We start from the raw sequence: 20,864 nt of genomic DNA on the forward strand, positions 1-20,864 counted from the left end.
CGCATGCGATGCACCCATTTACTTCCTTAATTTCCCTGTTGGATCCCTTTGCCACCTTAAAATCTGATTCATTTTACTTGCTTTAATGCCACAAATACTTGGGAAGAAATGTATAAAAATGGATCTGCAAAAAAGCCAGATAAGTTCCAGCCAAGAACTGGGCAATAAGTATCACCCTCCAAAACCGGAACAGATGATCTTGACTAATGTGGAATAATGGTAGAGAAGGATCAATTATTAGGATGTGGAGAGGAAAATATTCATGGTGAAACAAAGCAGGAATGTGGAGAAGAACCGGGTTCTGATCTGCACTACCCACTCTGAGAACAGATTTCCCTTCTCCTGGGCTTCAGTTTCCACACCTACAAAACAAGGAGGCTGACGAGGTGACTTCTGAAGCTCCGACACATCTCAATCATTCAGCAAACACGTTCTGACTGTCTTCCAAGTACCAAGCCTTATGCTACATTCAAGAAGAGAATGCGTTTCCTCCTTCAAGACTTTTCTGGAAGGGGAGGCCATGATGTACTTGCTGGCCAAAGGAACTCGGGCAGGTACAGGAACCTCCTCTCCCCACTGCACTGGGCGGGAAGCAGAGGTTCTCTGAGAAGCAAGACTCTTATTTCAGTCTTCCTGGAAGCCAGGATATCTAGATGGGATGCTGAGGGTCAGATATATATAAAATACAGAACCCAGTGCAAACACCATCATGAGCCACCAGTTTGCCTCGGGGTGTTTTTCAGTGACGGGCTCTTTTTTTTTTTTTTTTTTTAAAGATTTTATTTATTTATATGACAGAGAGAGATCACAAGTAGGCAGAGAGGCAGGCAGAGAGAGTGAGAGGGAAACAGGCTCCCTGCCGAGCAGAGAGCCCGATGCGGGGCTCGATCCCAGGACCCTGAGATCATGACCTGAGCCGAAGGCAGCGGCTTAAACCACTGAGCCACCCAGGCTCCCCTCAGTGACGGGCTCTTGATACCATCCTTGCGTAAGAATCAACTGTGCACAAAGTACTATCAGCAAGCTAGATGGTTATCTTTGAAATGGGTCTTTGCGTTTTCATTCCTGATTCCCTTATTTGTTATCATGCCACTGATGCCAACAGATTAAAGACTGACCATCCTCAGAGTATAAACACATCCCTAAGTAGTAGTGGCTGTGTCACAACCTAGGTACAGGGAGACCTGCTTTAACATACTTCTACTGTTTGGACCTTTGCAGTACGTGCTTCCAAACAACCTTATGGAGCCCCAGGAAGTTCAAGTTGGAAACATCCTAACGCAAGATCTATTACCTATGTCGCAAATAAATGTCAACATGCCATTAACTCCACTTGGGTAGCAATGTGGAGAAACAGTCTGAAGCCAAGTCCGGGCTTAGTGGGAAAGAGACTAGTGAGCAAGGTCTGCACTGGCCGGGGGAGAGGAGCACCATTATGATACACATCTACCTTTCCTCTCCTGAATATAAGCCTTTACTTCACAGCTGGGAGATCCAAGGCCCAAAGAGTTTAAACCACTTTCCTAAGATCCCACGGGGAGTTTAGGGGCAGGAGAGAGGAACTAGAACCCCAGCCTCTGTTCCCAGGCCTTCCTCAGCTGGGCTCCTGAGGAGTGTACAAACCTAGGATGACAGGAGGAATGCAGGGAGCCAGATTTGCTCAGGGAAACCAACAACCCAGCCCCACTGGCATCAGATTTCAGCTGGGCATGCAGACAGACAAGAGATTAGCAGGATAAAGGGTCCCAGCCCCTCCGTGGAAAATTAAAGAAATCATTCCAAGGCTACATTTCTATAGTGCTTAACTTTCTGATGGGTAAGGCTCTGCCACCAGGAAGACTAAAAAGGGGTGGGGTGAGAGGGAAGATATTGATTTCTGGACATTCTAAGAATAAGGTTCAGCTCTGACACAATGAGAAAAACTCTTAATACTTGAAAATTAAAGTCACTGGTATTCTATTATCCTACCAATTTCCATTCCACAGTCGCTATTATCCAATGAAGTCATTTCTCACAAGAGATTATGGCTCTGAAACGGGGGAGGAGACTACATCACATTTCCTAACATGGGTGTTTGACAGCTAGTTCCCAGGTCTGGAATGGGAAACAGACTGCAGGATCAAACCAAGGCATTAAACAGACTGGGGCTAGGAATGAGCAGGACCCCTTCATTAAAATGAAGATGGCTCTAGTTAAATTTTAAATAAATCAATAAATAGAATGAAGATGGCTTCAGGACTGGCTTTTCTTGCTCAGTTTTGCAACTCTCTGAGAAGCCAGCTGTCTAACCAGGTGAATGCTGAAATCCTAAAAGCATTGTGTGTCCTTTATAAATCAGCTGCCCTACCCAGCTCCAGAGCTATACCTAGGATGAGCCAGCAGGACAGTTCTATAGACTTACTTTCTAGCAGACGATAAATGCTCATAACTTGAAACTCTTATTCTTCAATCCAGGGGAGAAGTCAAGGAGTTAAAGGACTGCTCTAACAGTGGGTATGTTAACCCTCAAACCCACAGAGAACATATTTTGCATGTGGATAAAGTCCTGTCAGACTTTCCTCCAGAGCCTCTGCAGTTATTTCTCCCCGAAAGAGCAACATGGTGCTCTGGGATGATGTTCAACAATCCCAAGAGTGACAAGCTGAGCTCCGAACTGGTCAGCCCTGTCGAAAGGAGCCCTGTGTGCTCAAGATGCCAGATTTCCCAGAGAGCAGGCTGACGTGTTCAGCGCATGTTCCAGCGCCCTGGGATGAGGGACAGAACACCATCACTCTGAGAACTCAGCCTCCTCCCTCAAGGCCAGCTGACATTCAGACAGGGGACTGGGGGCCAAGCCTGGTGCTGTGCATCTGCAGGAGAGTGACACAAAAAGTGGCTGTGTGGAAATTTGGCAGAGTATTCCTAAAAGGCAGCAGATGAATGCTGAATCCTACAGCACCTAGCAGAGCTTCTCACTGGGGAAACGGCTCCTTTCTGCTACTCCCAGGAAGCAAGGGGAGTTTCTTTAAAGCAAGGATAAGCCATCCATAGCCCCCATACCCACCACCACACCCTTTCACGTCTTCTTCCTCCTCCTCCTGATATTCCAGGGCAAAAGAAATGAACGAGAACTAGACCCTCGCAGATGAGCCTGTCTGTCCATTCCAGTTAAGGGCTCTAAGCAGTGCCCAGCTGTTGCTCCCCGATCTGTTCGCCCAAAAGGCTGCCTTACTCCATCAATTCCCTCTTGCACAAGTGAGTAATTTACTTTGAAAGCTCAAGCCAAACTGGCAGTTAACCTTGACCTTCTCTCTACACATCTGGGTCTATAGAAAATGAAAATCAGGACGTCTCTGGCATCCACGGCAAATGAAATACGAGGGCTTTCTTCAGGCAGAGGCAGAATGTCAGGAGCTATTTCAGAACTGGCTACAGCTATTCTAAAGGAGAGTTAGTGCTCAGGCAGGACACTCCCCACCTTGACCTGGGCCTGTGTCCAGTATGGAGCCCCCACTGCTAGGGATGCTACAAGGGACCCCAGCCCTCAGGAAAGGCACAAGTGGCCACTGTACTCCTCATTGATTCACTGATGGTATCATAATGCTGGACCTGGCCAATAACCACATTTTACAGATGGAGAAAGGGAGGTTCAGAGAGGGAGATGAGAGGTGATCAAGGACAAACACATCAAGTTACAGGTAGTGTTAAGACAGAACCCTGACCTCTGGCCCCTAATGCTGGGACAGGGTAAGAACAGAAGAAAATTTTCATGAAGGAAAAACTCATATGCATACAGAATTTAAGGGAAAGAGGTCTATTATATCTCTCAGGGTTTGAAACAGGGGGTTAGTGAAGGAGTTGAGGGAGCTTAATATCCAAACAATGAGATCTACCAAAAAGATCACCAAGGCCCTCCAGGGCGGTCTGCAACAATTCCCAGAGTGACAGGCTGTACTCGTATTGGTCATCCCTGTGGCAAGCAGCCTTCCCTCCATGCTCAAGATGCCAGGCTGCCCAGGCAGCAGCCTGATACCAGGAAGAGAGAGAAAAACATCAACCTCAAAAGTCAGCTTTTTCCTTCATCCTGCCAACAATCAGTCAAGTTTGACCCCGATGGACAAATTATCTACTTCCCATGGGGCCAAGAAATGCCCTAAGAAAACCTGAAATGTCCCACTGCGTGAAACAGTTCAAGCATGTATACACTCACTCATACCGACTGAGCCAGGAGCTGGGAAGGCAGGAGTGCTCTGACAGAGCTTTCTGCTATGAGTCTGTGTCTATGTGTGACACAATACACACACACACACACACACACGCATGTGGGTGAGTTCAGAAGAAGCAGGAACAATTAAGATCCTAGTTTTGGCTGCAAGAAACAACGCACCTAATCAAACTGGACAAGTTCAAAAGGGATCATGGGTACTCTGCAAAGGGACACGGAAGGCACCTGATGTTCCATCCTCAGGTTACGTGGTGCACAAATAGCCTCTGGGAAATTCTGGGGGGGTCCCTCCACCAAAACTCCCACTTCTGGACTCCCAGAAGGTCAAAGGCAGGAGGTCTCTCAAGAACCAAGAGCTTCCTCCCCCGCCCCCCCCCCCAAGACCTGAAGCTCCAAGGGGAGCATGATCTTTGCATCCTCCAAGGCACCCATAGATCTGGGAAAGAGGGAGGGAGAGGAGAGGGGAAGGTAAACAAATGGGGAGAGGAGGGAGACCAGATGTCCCATTGCGCAGATGGGAAAATAGTAAAGGGGCTGGCCTGAGGCGGCAATCTTGGATCAGCAGGTGGGGGCAAAAGCAGAAAAGACCTGGACACTAAACAGAAGGACCGGCAGCTCCTGAAGAAGGAGTCACCCTGGGGTACAGGAATGCAGACAGGACTCTTACAAAAGCAAGAGATGCTGGGAGGAAAGGGGATACCAGACAGGGACAGAAAGGAGGATGGTAACCTAAGGTAAGAAACAGACCTTCCAGACTGAGCAACAGGAGTCTCGGTTTCTAGTTCTGATTCTGCCTCTGGCTGTCGCGGGGGCTCTGGACAAATCCCTGTCCTTCTCTGAGCCTCAATGTTCCCAATCCCCAAAATGGGAAGAACCGAAGAACCGAAGAGTCTCAGGGGCTGACACTGAGGAGGCAGAAAAGGAAAGGTGGAGGAAGGAACCGATGGCTCCAGGTGAACACGGGGAGAGAGTGTTCCCACCCCCACAGCAACGGGGGACTCACCAGTCCGGCCGCCGGGACCACCGCCGCCCCCGATCCCCCGGGGGTGCCGTCGGGCTGCCGCTCGCGGTACAGCGCCCAGAGCCCCACGTTGGGCAGAAGGACCAGGGCCGCCAGCACGAGCGCCACCGCCTGCAGAAGCCGCTTCTCCTTCCGCCTCATCGGGGCCGGTCAGCCCCGCCGCGCCCCGCCGGCCCAGCCGCACGGCCCCCAGCTCTGCGCGTCCGCCCGTCCGCCCGGCGGCGGCAGCAGCTCGGGCGAGGACAAGCTGCCGCGGCGCCGGCCCCGCTCCAACTCCGCGGCACTTCCGCCGCTCGCCGGCCGGGGAGCCGGCCTCTGCCACCGCGCCGCCTTCACGGGGGAGGATGTCGCCGCCGCCGCCGCCGCCCCTGAGCGGGCCGAGCCACGCGCCCCGCACCGCCCCCCTCCAGCTCGGCGGCTGAACTCTGGGCGCCGCGGGCCCCGGCCTCGTCGCGGCTCTTTCCCGCCCGCCTCGGCGCGGCGGGGGCCCCTGAGCCGAGCGCTTCCCCCTCTCGGGCCGCGATGGTGCGGTCCGCTCCTCGGCGGCTACCCCGCCCGCGGCAGCTTTGCGAAAGTCCCGGAGTTGGCGAGTTGGGCGCTAACTGGTATGGGCTGAGCGAAGGTGCTGGTCCGCGCGTTAGACGCGTCGGGGACCGCCCAGGTCCCGTCCCCCCCCCCCCCCCCCCCCCGCCGCCAGCTCTGCCGGCAAGCTCTGCTCCGGACTCCCCCCGACGGTTGGCGAGCTCCACGGGGGTGTGCAGATAGTGCTGGAGCCCGGCGGTACGCTCGGGGCTGTGGCTGCCCACCCCCTCGGAGTGGCTCCGCTCTGGAGACCAACTTTGTCCCGGGGACTCGGTAGTCCCGGGCGTTCAATGGAGCCGTAGCTGTGCTCCACGCGCACGGGTCTGCAGCGGGCCCCTAGTTTTCCTCCTCTCAGAGTTCTGGCGTTAGTTATGAACGCCCTCTGTAAACTGTGGAGTGCTGCGCCCGCCTGCCCCCGTCTCGTCCCCGCAAAGCGGCGGGAGGGGACCGGAGCCTCCCTGCAGGAGCTTTGCAGGAGCTTTTCGCACGCCAGCCCAGTCTCCTCGTCGTTGGAATGCCCTCCACTCCCATGAATACTTCTAGGTGCTTAGCTCACGGAGCCCTTTCTCGAAAACTCTTGTCGGTTTCTGTCTCCTGTTGAGCTATTCGGCAAGCCACTAGTGAATGTCTTCTGTGGGCCAGACACTGTGCCGGGCACCGGGATGAAATGAAAAAAGATTCGAGCCCTGTCATCTGGGTGCTGAAACATTAAATGCATAATTGAGTTGGGCGAGGGAGTGTGTCTATAACCGTGATGAGGGCTCTGGGGAAGTGGAGCTGCCTGGGCTCTGTGACCGGCTGCGGAGCGGTCTCCGATGGTGATGCCTGTAGCTCCTCAGTGCTCTCCCTTAATTGCTTCCTCTCGGATGGCGAGGGATGACGCACCCTCTCGGATGCCTTTCTCTTTGCCACCCCGACCTGTGTCCTTTGGATTCTCTGCGTCTCCCACTCAACCACTGACCCCCGATGCCTAGTCCCTCAGCCTTGAACCGCCGAACCGCCATCCTGCCGTCCTCGCCGTTGTTCCAGCTCCAGGCTGAGCCATGGGGGTTCTATTTTGCTGAAATTACAGCTTGGATCTGGGCATCTCCAAAACCTTAACAACTCCCGTCACCTAGGCTCCAGAGTTCACACTCCTTGCTTTATCTCCTCTGCCCTGCCCTGTTTCTGGTTGCTTTCCTTTATGTGCTGTTGTCCAGGAAGTTCCTTCCACTCTGAAAGCCTGCTCCTCTTCCACATCTATATTGACGGAAATCTTTGTTCATCCTTCCACATCTAGTTGAACTGCTACCCTCTCCACGGACTCCTCCAAAACTCCTCAGAGGGCTGCTGTCTTTCTTTGAATTTCTGTCACAGTAATGCTGACCTTTTATTGAAGGCTTACTCTGTGCCAGACACCATGTTAAACCCTTGATACACATTACCTCTTTTAATGCCCACAGTTAGCTACCCTGTGGAGTAAGTGCTTTTCTTATACCTGGTTTGCAAAGGAGACTCATTACAGAAAGCCACTAGCAGGGTTTTAACAATGGGTAGTTAGTATCACCCCTCTGCTCAGATCTGTCCAGGCTTTCCCATCTCCTGGATTTCTATAAGGAGCTGCAAGATCCTGCAAGGCCATATATGAAGAGCCCTCACCTTTTCTTTCTTCATTGTGGCCCAGCTCACTTGCCTTCTTGCTATCATCAGAGGTCCTTTCCTGCCTCTGCCTAGAAAGCTCACTCTTGTATCCCTAGATTTTAGCTCTATACCTTAAAAATGTTTTTTTTATTATTTTAGTGGTAAAATATACATAACATAAAACTTACAATTTAAACTATTCATTAGCATTAGAATATTCCCATTATGCATCATCATCACTATCCATCTCCAGAACTTTCTCATCATCTCTAACTGAAACTGTACCCGTTAAACAATAATACCTCACTTCCTTTCCTTTCAACCCCCAATAACAACCACCATTCTACTTTGTCTTTATGAGTTTAACTACGTACTTCATGTAAGTGGAATCGTACGATATATGTCCTTTTGTGTTTGGCTTACTTCACTCAGCATAATGTTTCTGAGGTCTACCCATTTGTGGCAGGTATCAGATTTTCATCCCTTTTGAAGATTTAGTAATATTCCATTGTATGTACATATCGCACTTTGTCTAGCCATTCATCCACGCGTGGACATTTGGATCGTTTCCACCTTTTGGCTAGCATTATTAATCCTGCTAGGAAGAGCCCTACGCTTTTTACACTGCAGTTGATAACACAGTATTTACGGAATTGAATTTCCATCTATCTCTGACAAAAAGGAAGTTCCTAGAGGTGAAGATAATATTGCAAAATTCTTGTATGTGCCTTCACAGAGAAAGCACAATGCTAGAAACAGAGTAGCTAGAGTGGTCCTTTTATAAACATAAAGCTCACTCTGCTCCTGAGAACTTGCCTGGGACTTCCCTGTGTGTTAGAATAATCTATGAGAATCCTTACCATATAGCTCATGGGGCCCTACATGATCTGACCCAATTTCTAGACTTTGTTCTCTCTCCTTCCCTTCTAGTTACACTGGTCTTCTTGCTGTATGCCTCAAATACACCAAGCTGATGATACCGCCTCAGAGCCTCTAAACCTCTCCCCCACATCTCTCAGGAACCAGACCAAATTTTCTGCCTAGGAGAAAGCCTCCCTGACCAGCGGGTCCAAAATATCAAAGAGCACCCCATTTCCATTTGCTGCATTTTTCTTTAGAACAGGTATCCTTTACAGTATGTTCTGCTGCTGCTAGCACATACTTCTCTTTTTTTGGAAATCAGAAAACTGGTGTTTCTTCCAAGCAGAGGAATCTGCAAAAAAGTCCCCCTTCTCCCTGAGCCAAAGCAACAGGAGTTGAGGCAGGGCGCATGGATTTCAGCTCATACTCCTGCTCAGACCACACAAAGCTAACATATGGCCCCTCCCAGGCCCAAAACACAATAGGTGCTCAATAATTAAAGGATGAGTAAAGCATAGCAGCTGAAGTCATGTACTGGAAAATCTTCAGGGTCTCTCTCCTCCTCATCCCTTCTTCCAGCTCCGTAGAGGAGTGTGTACGAAATTGGATTTGAGCTTTTTCTTGTGTCTTACCGAGTGACTTGTTGATCAAAGCTGCATACCCGCTCAGTCAGCCTTCAATGGAAACTCTAACCCATGAACCCAGCTTTAATCCCAGGGCTCTTTGATCACCTTCTACAGTGTGGGGATGCTGGAGGGAGCTCCTAGGGCTTTATCCCACTCAGACCATACCATTTGAGACATGTAGGCAGCCTATTAGCTCTGGCTGTTTTTCTGGGGAAACTGATCTGGTCACTGGCTGAAATAGAACAAGATTTGTTACTTTTGGACTGACCTGTCCTAAGCCTATTGTGGGCATTAAATGAGATGATGTGCATAGAGGGCTTACTGCAGACACCCATCTGAAGATATTAGTAACTTTGGCTGAAATAAAAGCCCAACACGGTGAGGAACACTGAAGACAGGGATTGATAGGGTTTCAGCTAGATACCTGTGGCCTGGGCCTCTCCAATCTCACCTCCTATCACTCTCTTGTTCCGCCAAACCAGCCGCCACACCTTCTTCCTGATTCTGACCCTACTCTCTGCCCAATCCAGCCCCAGGGCCTTTGAATTAGCCCTATCTCTGCCAGAAATACTGGTTCGCTAATCTTCCTCCACTACTCCTCCCTCTCATTCTTCAGATATTAGCTTAAATGTCACCTCCTCACAGAGACCCTCCCTGATGGCCCACCTGAAGTTGCCTACCTTACATCTTTTTTTTTTTTTAAGATTTTTCTTTCTTTATTCAACAGACGGAGATCACAAGTAGGCAGAGAGGCGGGGGGGGGGGGGGTGGGGGGAGCAGGCTCCCCGCTGTGCGGAGAGCCCAATGCAGGGCTCATGCAGGGATCGTGACCTGAGCCGAAGGCAGAGGCTTTAACCCACTGAGCCACCCTGCCAACCTTAAGTCTTGCTATGTTTTCTTCACAGTGCACATCCCTCTTGGCCATTATTTATTTCTGTATTTGCTTGTTTGTTATTGAGCTCCTCCAGATCACATATCAGCTGCATGGAGCAGAGGCCTTGGCTGCTCCTTTCCTGCTCTATCCCCAAAACCTGCATGACTGTATGACCATACATGACTGACACATGGAAAGGATTTCATACCAATGTTTGCTGAATGGTGAGTATCTCCTCTCTTCCCCCATCTTCCCATCTTTGCTTCCTGTTCTTCTTTCTTTCTTCTTCTTTTTTTTTCAATGAGCTGCTTATGCTCTTGCTTCCTTTTCAGTGTGCCATCCTGTCATCAGTAACAGGCAGAGCCTTTGGGATCCCCTGAGACCCACTTCAGCAAGAAGGGTCAACCAAAAGAGAAGTGATAGGGGCAGGCCCTCGCCCTTCCTGATGACAATATGAAAACCTTTTTTTTTTTTTTAAAGATTTTATTTATTTATTTGACAGAGAGAGATCACAAGTAGGCAGAGAGGCAGGCAGAGAGAGAGGAGGAAGCAGGCTCCCTGCGGAGCAGAGAGCCCGATGTGGGGCTCGATCCCAGGACCCTGAGATCATGACCTGAGCCGAAGGCAGCGACTTAATCCACAAGTAGGCAGAGAGGCAGGCAGAGAGAGAGGAAGCAGGCTCCCTGCCGAAGGCAGCGACTTAATCCACTGAGCCACCCCTGCGCCCCAATATGAAAACCTTTTTAACGAGATGTCTTCACCTTGGCTTTCTTAGGGTCCTTTGTTGCTGACCCCATTTGTCCAGGGCTATACCCTCAGGCGGTCTGGCCTAGGACTGAGCTGACGGGGTATGAAAATGGAACAGAGCAGCAAGCCAGGGGATGTGGGTCTGCAACTCATTCCACCTCAGACACTCTTTAACCTTGGTCAAGTCACTTAGCTGTGCTGAGCCTCAGTCTCCTCATTTGTGAAATGGGGATAATCATGACCCTTTAATGATGTAATTTCCAAGTTGGTAAGACAGAGGTCTGCTTGACCCTAAGCAAAACCCAAGATGCTGTGGGTGTTGGACTTCTATGCCTGATGCAAACCCAAAGTCTTTTTGCTCTTCCACTCCTTGGCGATCATCAAGATCCGCATACATTCTGAAAGAAGCCCCCCTAGCTTTCTCAAAGGACTAAGTTCCCCAGTTGTGTGACCTCTTAGCAATGCCTTTCTTTAGCAGTCACAGTGTTTATGGTTCCTGGACGATTGTTCGATATCTGCCTCCTCCACTGGACTGTAAGCCCAACGAGGACAGAGATCATGTTGTTTGTTTGTGTTTATCTGTTTTGCTCCCCAGGATACTCTCACTGTTAGTACAGGACCTGGCCCAAAATAGATTCTCAGAAAACACTTAGGAAATGAATGAATGAGTCCGTTAATCAACCAAGCACTCACCTCTTTAAAACCTGTGCCCAGGAAACTCATTAACACTGGTGTCAATGACCCATATTGCTATCTCTACCAGGTTGGTCATTTAACAAGGCTCCAACTTCTTATATAGAGGAAGAGAACAAAGTCGTGGAGCTGACATTTCTACAGCTGGCTCTCAGCCCGGATCGGTCCAGACTTTGCTCTTAACTTCCTGTGTGGCTCAGATAGGCTGCCCAAATTCTCTGAGCATGGGGTTTATCATGTACAGGTCCATGAGTGTATGTGATAGCAGGAATTAGAGAGGTCTAGATAAATATAGAATATGGTTGCATTAAATAAAGCAGTCAAACCAGATGCTCTTTGAGGTCTTTTTAAATTCTAAAATTCAGGGACTCAATCTTGCAAGGTAGGGAGGGAAAAGGGGAGCCAGACACGGAACACTACTCAGGTGGTTCAGCCCAGAGTGTGCATTTAGTGGCATTTCAGCTCTAGTTTGAATAAAAAGAAAGGGTTTGCAGGATGCCTATTTGAAATGACCTCTAGACAGAAAATTGTCTGTCTCTCTCTCAGAGTCTACTTTGTCATTTCCACAATGAGATGCCAATTAAACCAGTCCTGCCAACTATAAAGAATGCTGCTGAATCAAAGCAGCAGTTGTGGAAGGTGCTGCAAGTAGGATACGGTTTGAAAGAACAAACAGAGAATGCCATAAATCTCAAAAAGTAAATAGACTACGTCATTAGTTGGGCACATCTCAAACAGAGTATTCGTCGGGAGTGTCAGATGCAAATATCAGGTGTTTGGGGAGCCATCCTTCTCCTGGCACTGCCACTCAACTCAGTATCTGAGTGTGGGAAATGAGAGTGCTTCCCCTTTAATTATTTTTCATTTGTGCATGAAGGGAAAAAGTTGTACAAAAACAGAGATGGAGAGGTGGTGGGGTGCAGGAGAAAGGGGCTTCTTAGGAGTCTGAGACCTGTGGAGAAGTAGCTCGAATCTGTGGACACCTCTGCAAGATAAAGGGTTGGATGCTCTATGACCCAATGGTCTCAACCTTGGCGGTGCATAGAATCACGGGGGAGTGCCTGCCCTGGACCCCACACAAATTAAGTCAGAACTTCTAGGGGTAGGACCCGGCCATCCCCAGGCGATTGCCATCTGCAGTCCAGTTCGAGAGAACTGTGGCTCAGTGGCTTTCAGGCCTCTAGAACCCTCCTAAGAGTTCTTTTGGTCTAAATGGCAGGTCATCTGATGTTCCACTAGGTGGCACCTTCCAGCAAACTTCAGTGGATCCGGAGAGGTCTGTTCCAGGTCCAAAGGCAGGGAGAGAGAGAATTCAGAAAACAATCCTTGGAGGTCTTTACTGGCTACAGGGGTTTGCACTGTTGACGAGAGGGCTTAATTTGTTGGTTAGCAGCTCTCTGTTAAGTGTTGGAAACACAGAATATTAAGATGCATCCCTGCTAGGACACTGGTAAGGACATCCCTGCTAGGACTCTCTGGTAAGTGTTGGAAACACAGAATATTAAGATGCATCCCTGCTAGGACACTGAGGCCTGGGGATATAAAGCAGGAGCATCCTTTAGGGCTCAGCTCACCCATTCACCCATCGTGTCTTACCTCCAATCTGCCAGCAAGAACAAAACAACAACAAAAAAAACCCTGCTCCAAAGTCCTCAATGAGCCCCATTATGGGCAGTAGTGGACCTCTGTTCTTTTTAATTGATTAGCTAGACAGCACCCTGATTTTCCTCAGGGATTTACCTTCCTCCATCTCAGCTAGGAGCTTAGATCAGCGCTGACCCTAGCCTTAGCTTCTGGCTCAGAAGATAGCATGCTATCCCTTTCCCCTATAATGACTGGTCCAAGGATGGATCCCTGATTTACCTAAGGCAAATTAGAACAGTCACATTTCTGTTCTGTGGTTATGATGTAGAGGCTATCAGGAAGCCGTGGGCACTTGCAGCCCACAGGAAGGGGATAGGCTTCCAGCCCCACCAGGAGGAAGGAATGTAGTGAATATCTTAACCTTTGCTCCTCCCAGCTCCCCGCCCCAGAGTGGCTCTACACCACACATCCGCGGGCTTCCTTCCTCACAGCCTTCCTGTTGGGGTTAGAGCTGGGCCAGGATTTCAGAGAGTGAGAGAAGAACCAATGCCAGGGGTTTCTTTGCCCAGCTTCCTTCCTGGATGTGTCCGCAGTAAAGGCCACACGGCTGCGGTCAGGGGGCCTTCCTCTCTGCATTCCCATAACAGGGGCTTCCCTCACTGCCACCCTCTGGACAGCACAGCCCAGTTCCCTGCCCCAAGGTCCTGCGTGCTCCTTTGTCATTCTCCCGTCCTGTTGCCCTCTTACTTAACTCTCCTCACGTTTCCCGGGGTGAGAGAGCCAGAGACTCTGACTGAATCAAATGGAGAAGCTTCTCGAGAAGCTGAGAACAGCACGGACATAGAGGAGACAGGAGCCGAGATATCACCCAGTGACCCAAGCTGGCCCCTGACGTCATCTTTGCCTCCACTCCGGCTCACCTCCCACATTCAAACAATTACCTAATAACGCTGATTTTATTGCCTAATAAATTGTAAACGTATCCCTTCCTCTCTGGGCCTCCTGTGTGAGACATACTTCAGGGGCCTGCGAGAAGCCTCCCTGATCAGAACCCTGCTACCCCAGTGGCCAAGTTCCCTGGCTTGGGAACCGGCCCCCGGCCTCACCTCTGGGCTGCCGCTGGGCCGAGGATGTGCCTGACCTGGATATAAAGCAGGAGCAGAGCCCCTCGGATTCTGTCTCAGAAATTGGAATCAAGGGGCACCTGGGTGGCTCAGTGGGTTAAGCGTCTGCTTCCCGCTCAGGTCATGATCCCAGGCTCCTGGGACAGAGCCCCTAGTTTGGATCCCTACCGAGTGGGAAGCCTGCTTCTCCCTCTCCTACTACCTCTCTCCCCCATTCATCCCCTCTGTGTGTGTGTGTGTGTGTGTGTGTGTGTGTGTGTGTGTGTGTGTCTTTCTGTCTCGAATGAATTTTTTAAAAAAGAAAAGAAATTGGACTCAAGGGCCACCGAGGGAAGAAGACAGCTGCTGGCGCTCATTGAAGGTACAAGTTCAGGTAACATCAGGGTGGAGATGACTCTTGGGCCACACACAAGGAGAAGGTTCAGGAAAGCAGAAAGCCAGGAGTAACACACGGAGTGCATCAGTCAGAAGAAGACCATGAAGCAGAAGTGAGAGGAACAGAGGAGCCCAGAGAGAACACTATGTAAGAGAACCACCTTGGCTCCTGGTTTTCTAGCTCCAGTGATGGTTTCTAGGGTCCTGCCTGGATCCCTGCCCTGGGGCTTCTTTTCTGGCAGGGGTGGGAGAGGTGGGGGTGGGGTGTGGTGATGGTGGTGGTGGCGGTGGTGGTTCCTGCTCTATTCCCTTTCACTGAAGGTGTGAGTGATCTTCTGTCCCTTCTGATCAAAGGAGTCCTGGCCTTGGCACTCTCATCTCAAAGTCCAGGTTAAAGCATTTATCATGTCCCACGTGCATTGTTGGAAGAGTCTCTAACAACCCTGTCACTGTGGTCCTGCATCCCTTAAACATCACCCTGCCCACGGACAGTGTGCAAACTTGCCATGTGGTTTCCCACAAGTGGTCTCCTCATTGTCTTTTCCCTGAGGTCAGGGTGCTGGCCTTGCCCTTTGTGCGAAACTACCAGCAGCTCCATAATCTTGCTTAACCGTGCTGCCTCCCAGTGCCATGCCCTCACTCACGCTGATCCCCCTCCAGGTCTACTCAGCACTGCCTTTTGTGGGTGAATTCCTAGCTTAGATATCAGCTCCCCCGGCCTCATTTACTCACTGGCTTCTTCTGCCTCCTACCCAGTGGAGCCCTTTTTCCCATACATCTTGTGTAATTACTGCTTTAGTATTTACATATTCATAAAGATGATGATGGTGATGTTAGCTAATATTTATGGAGATTGTATTACATACCAAACTCTAAGCTAGTACTTTACAAACATTATTTCTTTTTTGTTGTTGTTTAAGATCTATTTATTTATTTGAGAGAGAGGAGGGCAGAGGGAGAGGGAGAATCCCGAAGCAGACTCCCAGCTGAGTGTGGAGCCTGTTGCAAGTCTCCACCCCAGGAGCCCCAGATCATGACCTGAGCTGAAATCAAGAGTTGGCCACTTATCTGACTGAGCCACCCAGGCGCCTCCAAACCTTATTTCTTTCAATCCACACCAAAAGCCTATGAGATATGTTCTGTTATTATTTCTATTGTCCGGAAGAAAAAACCTTAGCAAAGAAGCCACACAGCTAGGAAGTAGTAGACTTGGGTCTAGTGTTCCTTTCTTCCTTTTTTTTTTTTCTTTTTTTAAAGAGCAGCATTATTAAGATAGAACTCACATGTCCTACCATTCACTCATCCACTTAAAGTGTACAGTTCAGTGGTTTGGAGTATATTCACACACTTGTGCGCACCCACCACCACAGTTTTAGAACATGTTCATCACCCCTGCAAGAAACTCAGGGTCATTAATTGCTTTCTTCTTGAGGCTGCACTTGGCAGCTGGCCTGGTACCTAGCGTGTAGTGTCTACTCAGCCAGCACCTGTTGAAGAATGGACAGGGCTACCCTAAGTTAGAGGACAGTGGAAGGCGCAAGACAGCCTCTTCTTGCAATGCTCTTGACCCTTCCCGTCGAACAGAGTTTGCCCGATTTTTCTGTTTATTTCACGCTGTTTTTCTAATCATAGCCACCACTTAGTATCTCTTACGTGCCAAGCCATGCACTGAGTGACTGGTATATGTTATCTTATCAACGCTCACATCGGCACCTAGAAGGAGGTATTATTGGGTCTATGATACAGATGAGGAATCTGAGGCCCCAGGGATTTCATTTGTCTAAAGTCACACACCTTGTCATTGTTAGGTCCCCCAATAATGGGTCCATGATTAAAGGAGCGAGACTGAAAAAAGCAAAGGTCAAGCAACGCTTTATTTCACGCCAAGCATCAAGAATCAAACTGACTGGCCAGGGCCGTGCCTCTTACAGAGAGGGTAACCCCTCTCTGCCCCACAGACCAGCTTTTAAGGGCAAAGGCCTTGCCGTTGGGCCTGGCTACGCACAGGTGGCCGATGAAATTGTAACACACAGAGAAAGCTGCACAGTCAGGCTAGATGACCAATCGAATTACAATATACTCTAGTAGATACTTGAACCAGCCTATCACCTTGGTCAGGATTGGCGCCCAAAAGGTGCCCAAAGGACGGGGCCCATACTCCTTGGTAACTAGGGAGACAGTATGCATCCCCCCCACTGATCGGATGTCTCCACCTGGACTGACCCACCCTTGTATTTGGGCTTTGTTACCTGAGGTGGGTTTCGGGACTTGTTTTTAAGTAAGTCCCCTGGGGGAAGGGGGACAGGGATGGTTTAAGTTTTAAACAACAAAATGACTGTTTAATCCAGGATGGAATCCTCTGGCTAAATAGGCCCTTACAGTCATCACCATCATCCTAACATTAAGGGAACTGCTACTCCCTGTAGTAGAACACTTCACCATCTCTATGCGTTCTGCTAAATTCTTCACATACATCACCCATTCATTTTAGTCATTCATTCCACTGATATTAAGATCCTACCCCATACGAGGAAGTATGGCAAGTCCTAGAGATTCCGTGATGGGCAAACAGATAAATCCACAGTCTCGCAGCGCTCACGGTCTAGTGGCAGAAGACATTATAAGCATGAACACACAAATAACAACTGGATTAGGTGGGAGGAAGGAGAAAGGTCCTCATGGCGGCAAGATGCAGAGCTGGTATTGATGAGGGAGCAGGAGACTGGCTGAGGACAAAGCAAAAGCTGGCACCTTGCACCCCCTCTCCACCCGCTCCCCTCGGTAATATGTGTAGCATTCTTCAAGCCCTCCCCTCCATACACAAAACTGAAGGAGGCTGAGGTAGAAGGAAATGTAAATATAGTTAAATCTCTTCTGAACCTAAATCTCTCCAACAAAGAAGCTTGATAGCAGGATTGTGACATTCCACCAGGAATCTCCCAACTACCTTGGTGTTAATAGCTTGCCAAAAGACAACACTGGTCAAGCCAAGAAGACCTCCGGGATACTCCGGCACCTCTTTAGCATATGAAAGCCCCATTGAAACCTCCCTTCCCCTCACCGTCCCCCAACCGCAGGGTATATAACCTGCCATCCCTCACAACCAGGAGCAGCAACTCTTCCTGCCCATGGGTCCTGTCCCTGTGCTTTAATAAACCACCATTTTGCACCAAAGATGTCTCAAGAATTCTTTCTTGGTCATCAGCTCCGGACCTCAGCCCACCGAACCTCACCTAGGTTCTAGAACTTCATCAGTATTAGAACCTAATACTATGGAAATCCAAGTCGAGGAAAAAGTCCAAGATTCCTTCTGGCAAGTTACACCAGTGTGACTCCTTTTGGGTGATCAAATAAGACCATGGGTTTGCCAGTGGCTCTCCGGGCAGTCCTTGTCTCTGTAGGACGTCTGCCACTTACTGTGGGAGACCTAAATGAACTACACGACAAAAGCTCAAACACACACAGGCACACATGCACATAGCTGACCCATACCTCCAACTGCAGAGAGAGCTAGGAAGGAAGCAGTGCGGTGCATTTTGCAAATGCTTGCTTTCAACTGGAGGACTCAAGTTTGAAGAGCATTTTTCTATTCACTGTGTGGCACTTTGCTTTTATCATGTAAATGATTCTGGAGATCACTCCATTTAAATACATAGAGATTGTCCCATTCTGCTTTCCACTTGCAAAGTACGGCTTGGTGTGAATAAAGTAGGGTTCAAACAGTCCCCTATGGGTGGACATTTGGAGTTGTTTGCATCAGAGGCTAGTAAAGTAATGCCTTCATGAATAACCTGGTGTAGGTCTCCTTTGTTAATAGGGAGGTGAATTTTGAGAGGAAATTCTTAGAGGTAGGATTGGCTGGATCAAACGTAACCACTCCTTTCATTCAAAAGATAAACCTTAGTTCCCTCCCACAAGGGCTGAATCCTTTTGCACTCATACCAACAGTGTAGGAGGGTGCCTGACTCTTCACATACCAGACCCATGTGATATATTTTTTTAATCACGCATTCTGTATAGAAATCGACCCTCCCAGTTTCTGTTAAAGATCGCAAGATCTGGCAAACCATGGGCCTGTTTTCCTGCATGGCCATAACAAGCTGGGGGCTGAGGGGTCACTGAGCCAAGTTGTCACTATGGCCCTTGTGGGTCTTGGAAGTTTCAACTCCTGATCTGGTCTAGCCCCTTCAATAAATTTTTTAAAAGATTTATTTGTTTATTTATTTGACACAAAGAGAGATCACAAGCTGGCAGAGAGGCAGCCAGAGAGAGGGGGAAGCAGGCCCCCGCGGAGCAGAGAGCCTGACCCAGGGCTCCATCCCAGGACCAGGAGATCATGACCTGAGCCTAAGGCAGAGGCCCCACCCACTGAGCCCCAGGCCCAGGCCCTTCATTATGAGCATGAGGAGACTCCACAAATCCATAGAAGAAAGTGAGTGGGGACTAGAACCCAGATCTCCTATTGATGGGTGTAAGGACCTATTTAGAAACTGTCCCTGCTCCTCTTTCCCCAGGGGATTTACCTGGAGACAAGTCCCGGAAACCAGCTCCAGGTAACAAAGCCCAGATACAAGGGTGGGTCAGGCCAGGTGGAGACATCGGATCAGTGGGGGATTGCATACTGTCTCCCTGGTTACCAAGGAGTATGGGCTCCGTGGGAGCCTTTTGGCGCCAATCCTAATCAAGGTGTAATAGGCTGGTTCAAGTATCTACTAGGGTAAATTGTAATTCAATTGGTCACCTAGCATCACTGTGGAGTTTTCTGTGTATGTTACAATCTCATTGGCCACCTGTGCTTGGGCAGGCCTGACCGCATGGCCTTTGCCCTTAAAAACTAGTCTGTGAAACAGAGAAGGGTTGCCCTCTCTTATAAGAGGTGTGTCCCCGAATGTTCCGTTAGATTCTTTTTTTTAAAAAAGATTTTATTTATTTATTTATTTGACAGACAGAGATCACAAGTAGGCAGAGAGGCAGGCAGAGAGAGAGAGAGGAGGAAGCAGGCTCCCTGCTGAGCAGAGAGCCCATTGCGGGACTCAATCCCAGGATCCTGGGATCATGACCTGAGCCGAAGGCAGAGGCTTTAACCCACTGAGCCACCCAGGTGCCCCTTCCATTAGATTCTTGATGCTTGGCGCGAAATAAAGCTTTGCTTGGCCTTTGCTTTATATCAGTCTCGCTCCTTTAATCATGGACACATTATTGGGGCATAACAGTGGGAAATAAATGCAAAAGAAAAATTAAATTTCCTTACTGCCTATAGCCCATGGACAAGTCCTTGATACAGGCAGAGTGACATTCCTCTAGGAACTCAGTTTTCTCAATGTTAATACTTGGCTAACAGCAAAACCCCCAGGATCCAGTAAGTCTACTTTAACATATCAAAATTGCTTTGGAAATTTCCTTTACCTCTAACCCCCAAGATATATGTTGGCAACCATCCCAGAAGCCTATGACCCACTGATACACATCTGAAGGGTCTCGTGACTAAGGTTTTTTTTTTTTTTTTTAAAGATTTTATTTATTTATTTGACAGAGAGAGATCACAAGTAGACAGAGAGGCAGGCAGAGAGAGAGAGAGGGAAGCAGGCTCGCTGCTGAGCAGACAGCTCGATGCGGGACTCAATCCCAGGACCCTGGGATCATGATCTGAGCCGAAGGCAGCGGCTTAACCCACTGAGACACCCAGGCGCCCCTCGTGACTAAGGTTTTATTAAACAGTCATAAATGACCACTTGGCCCCCTCAAGGTCCTGGAAACCCTGCTTCCAAAATTGCTCACAGACTTTCCCTATTCCTAACCCCCTCTCAACTTGAAATATATAATCGGCCTCTCCTCATGAAACCAATGCAGCTCTTTCTGCCCACGGGTCCTGTTCCCATGCTTTACCTTTTGGTGCCAAAGATGTCTCAAGAATTCCTTCTTGGTCACTGTCTCTGGACACTGTCTCTGGACCACAACATCTTTCCTACATCACTATCTCAGTCCAGTGCATCATGTGGCCTCCAGAGTAAGCCCAAGAATTGAGGCAGGGTAAGTGTGTGAAAGCACTGACAATTTAGCATTAAAATTGGAATTGTTTTTTAGCATTCACTTTGCTCAGTAAATAGATCACACTACCCTGTAGTTGATTAAACTGTGACTAATCCGCATAGAGCAGAGTGACAAATTGGTTTCTATTCCTTCTGAGCAACCAAAAAAAGGGGCTGATGCCACAGCAGAAAAGATTCAGTTATTCATTCATTCCTGTTGGGGCTGGGCAGGAAGGGAAACTCTTCAAGGTGGCGGATACCCCAAAATGGCCGAGGTTCCCGTCATCACCTCCTCTTGGGACGCCAATGGATCAATGACCTGCTGACAGCTCGACGCAGGCCCCTACACCTCTCCTTTTGGACTTCCCCAACCGAACCCAATAACCCTCAAACCCCAGAAAAGGAAGTAACTCTGACTGGTCAAATTACAATCCTTCCTTTGCATAGAGGAAGTAACCCTGACTGGTCATTTTACAATCCTCCCTTTGCATATGAGCCGACCAATACAATAGGAAACAGTTCTG

General features: G+C 49.1%; 1 protein-coding gene across 1 annotated transcript in view; it reads right to left on the reverse strand.

The window, feature by feature from the left end:
- Window positions 1-5,505, reverse strand: part of GALNT10 (polypeptide N-acetylgalactosaminyltransferase 10) — a 216,625-nt gene extending 211,120 nt beyond the window's left edge. The window contains exon 1 of the mRNA XM_045999768.1: window positions 5,208-5,505. Within this exon, the coding sequence (XP_045855724.1) occupies window positions 5,208-5,366 (159 nt within the window). The 5' untranslated portion in view covers window positions 5,367-5,505. The remainder of the gene's footprint in view (window positions 1-5,207) is intronic.
- Window positions 5,506-20,864: the final 15,359 nt, after the last annotated feature.

Source organism: Meles meles, chromosome 3, assembly GCF_922984935.1.
Source record: "Meles meles chromosome 3, mMelMel3.1 paternal haplotype, whole genome shotgun sequence".
Classification (NCBI taxonomy): domain Eukaryota; kingdom Metazoa; phylum Chordata; class Mammalia; order Carnivora; family Mustelidae; genus Meles; species Meles meles.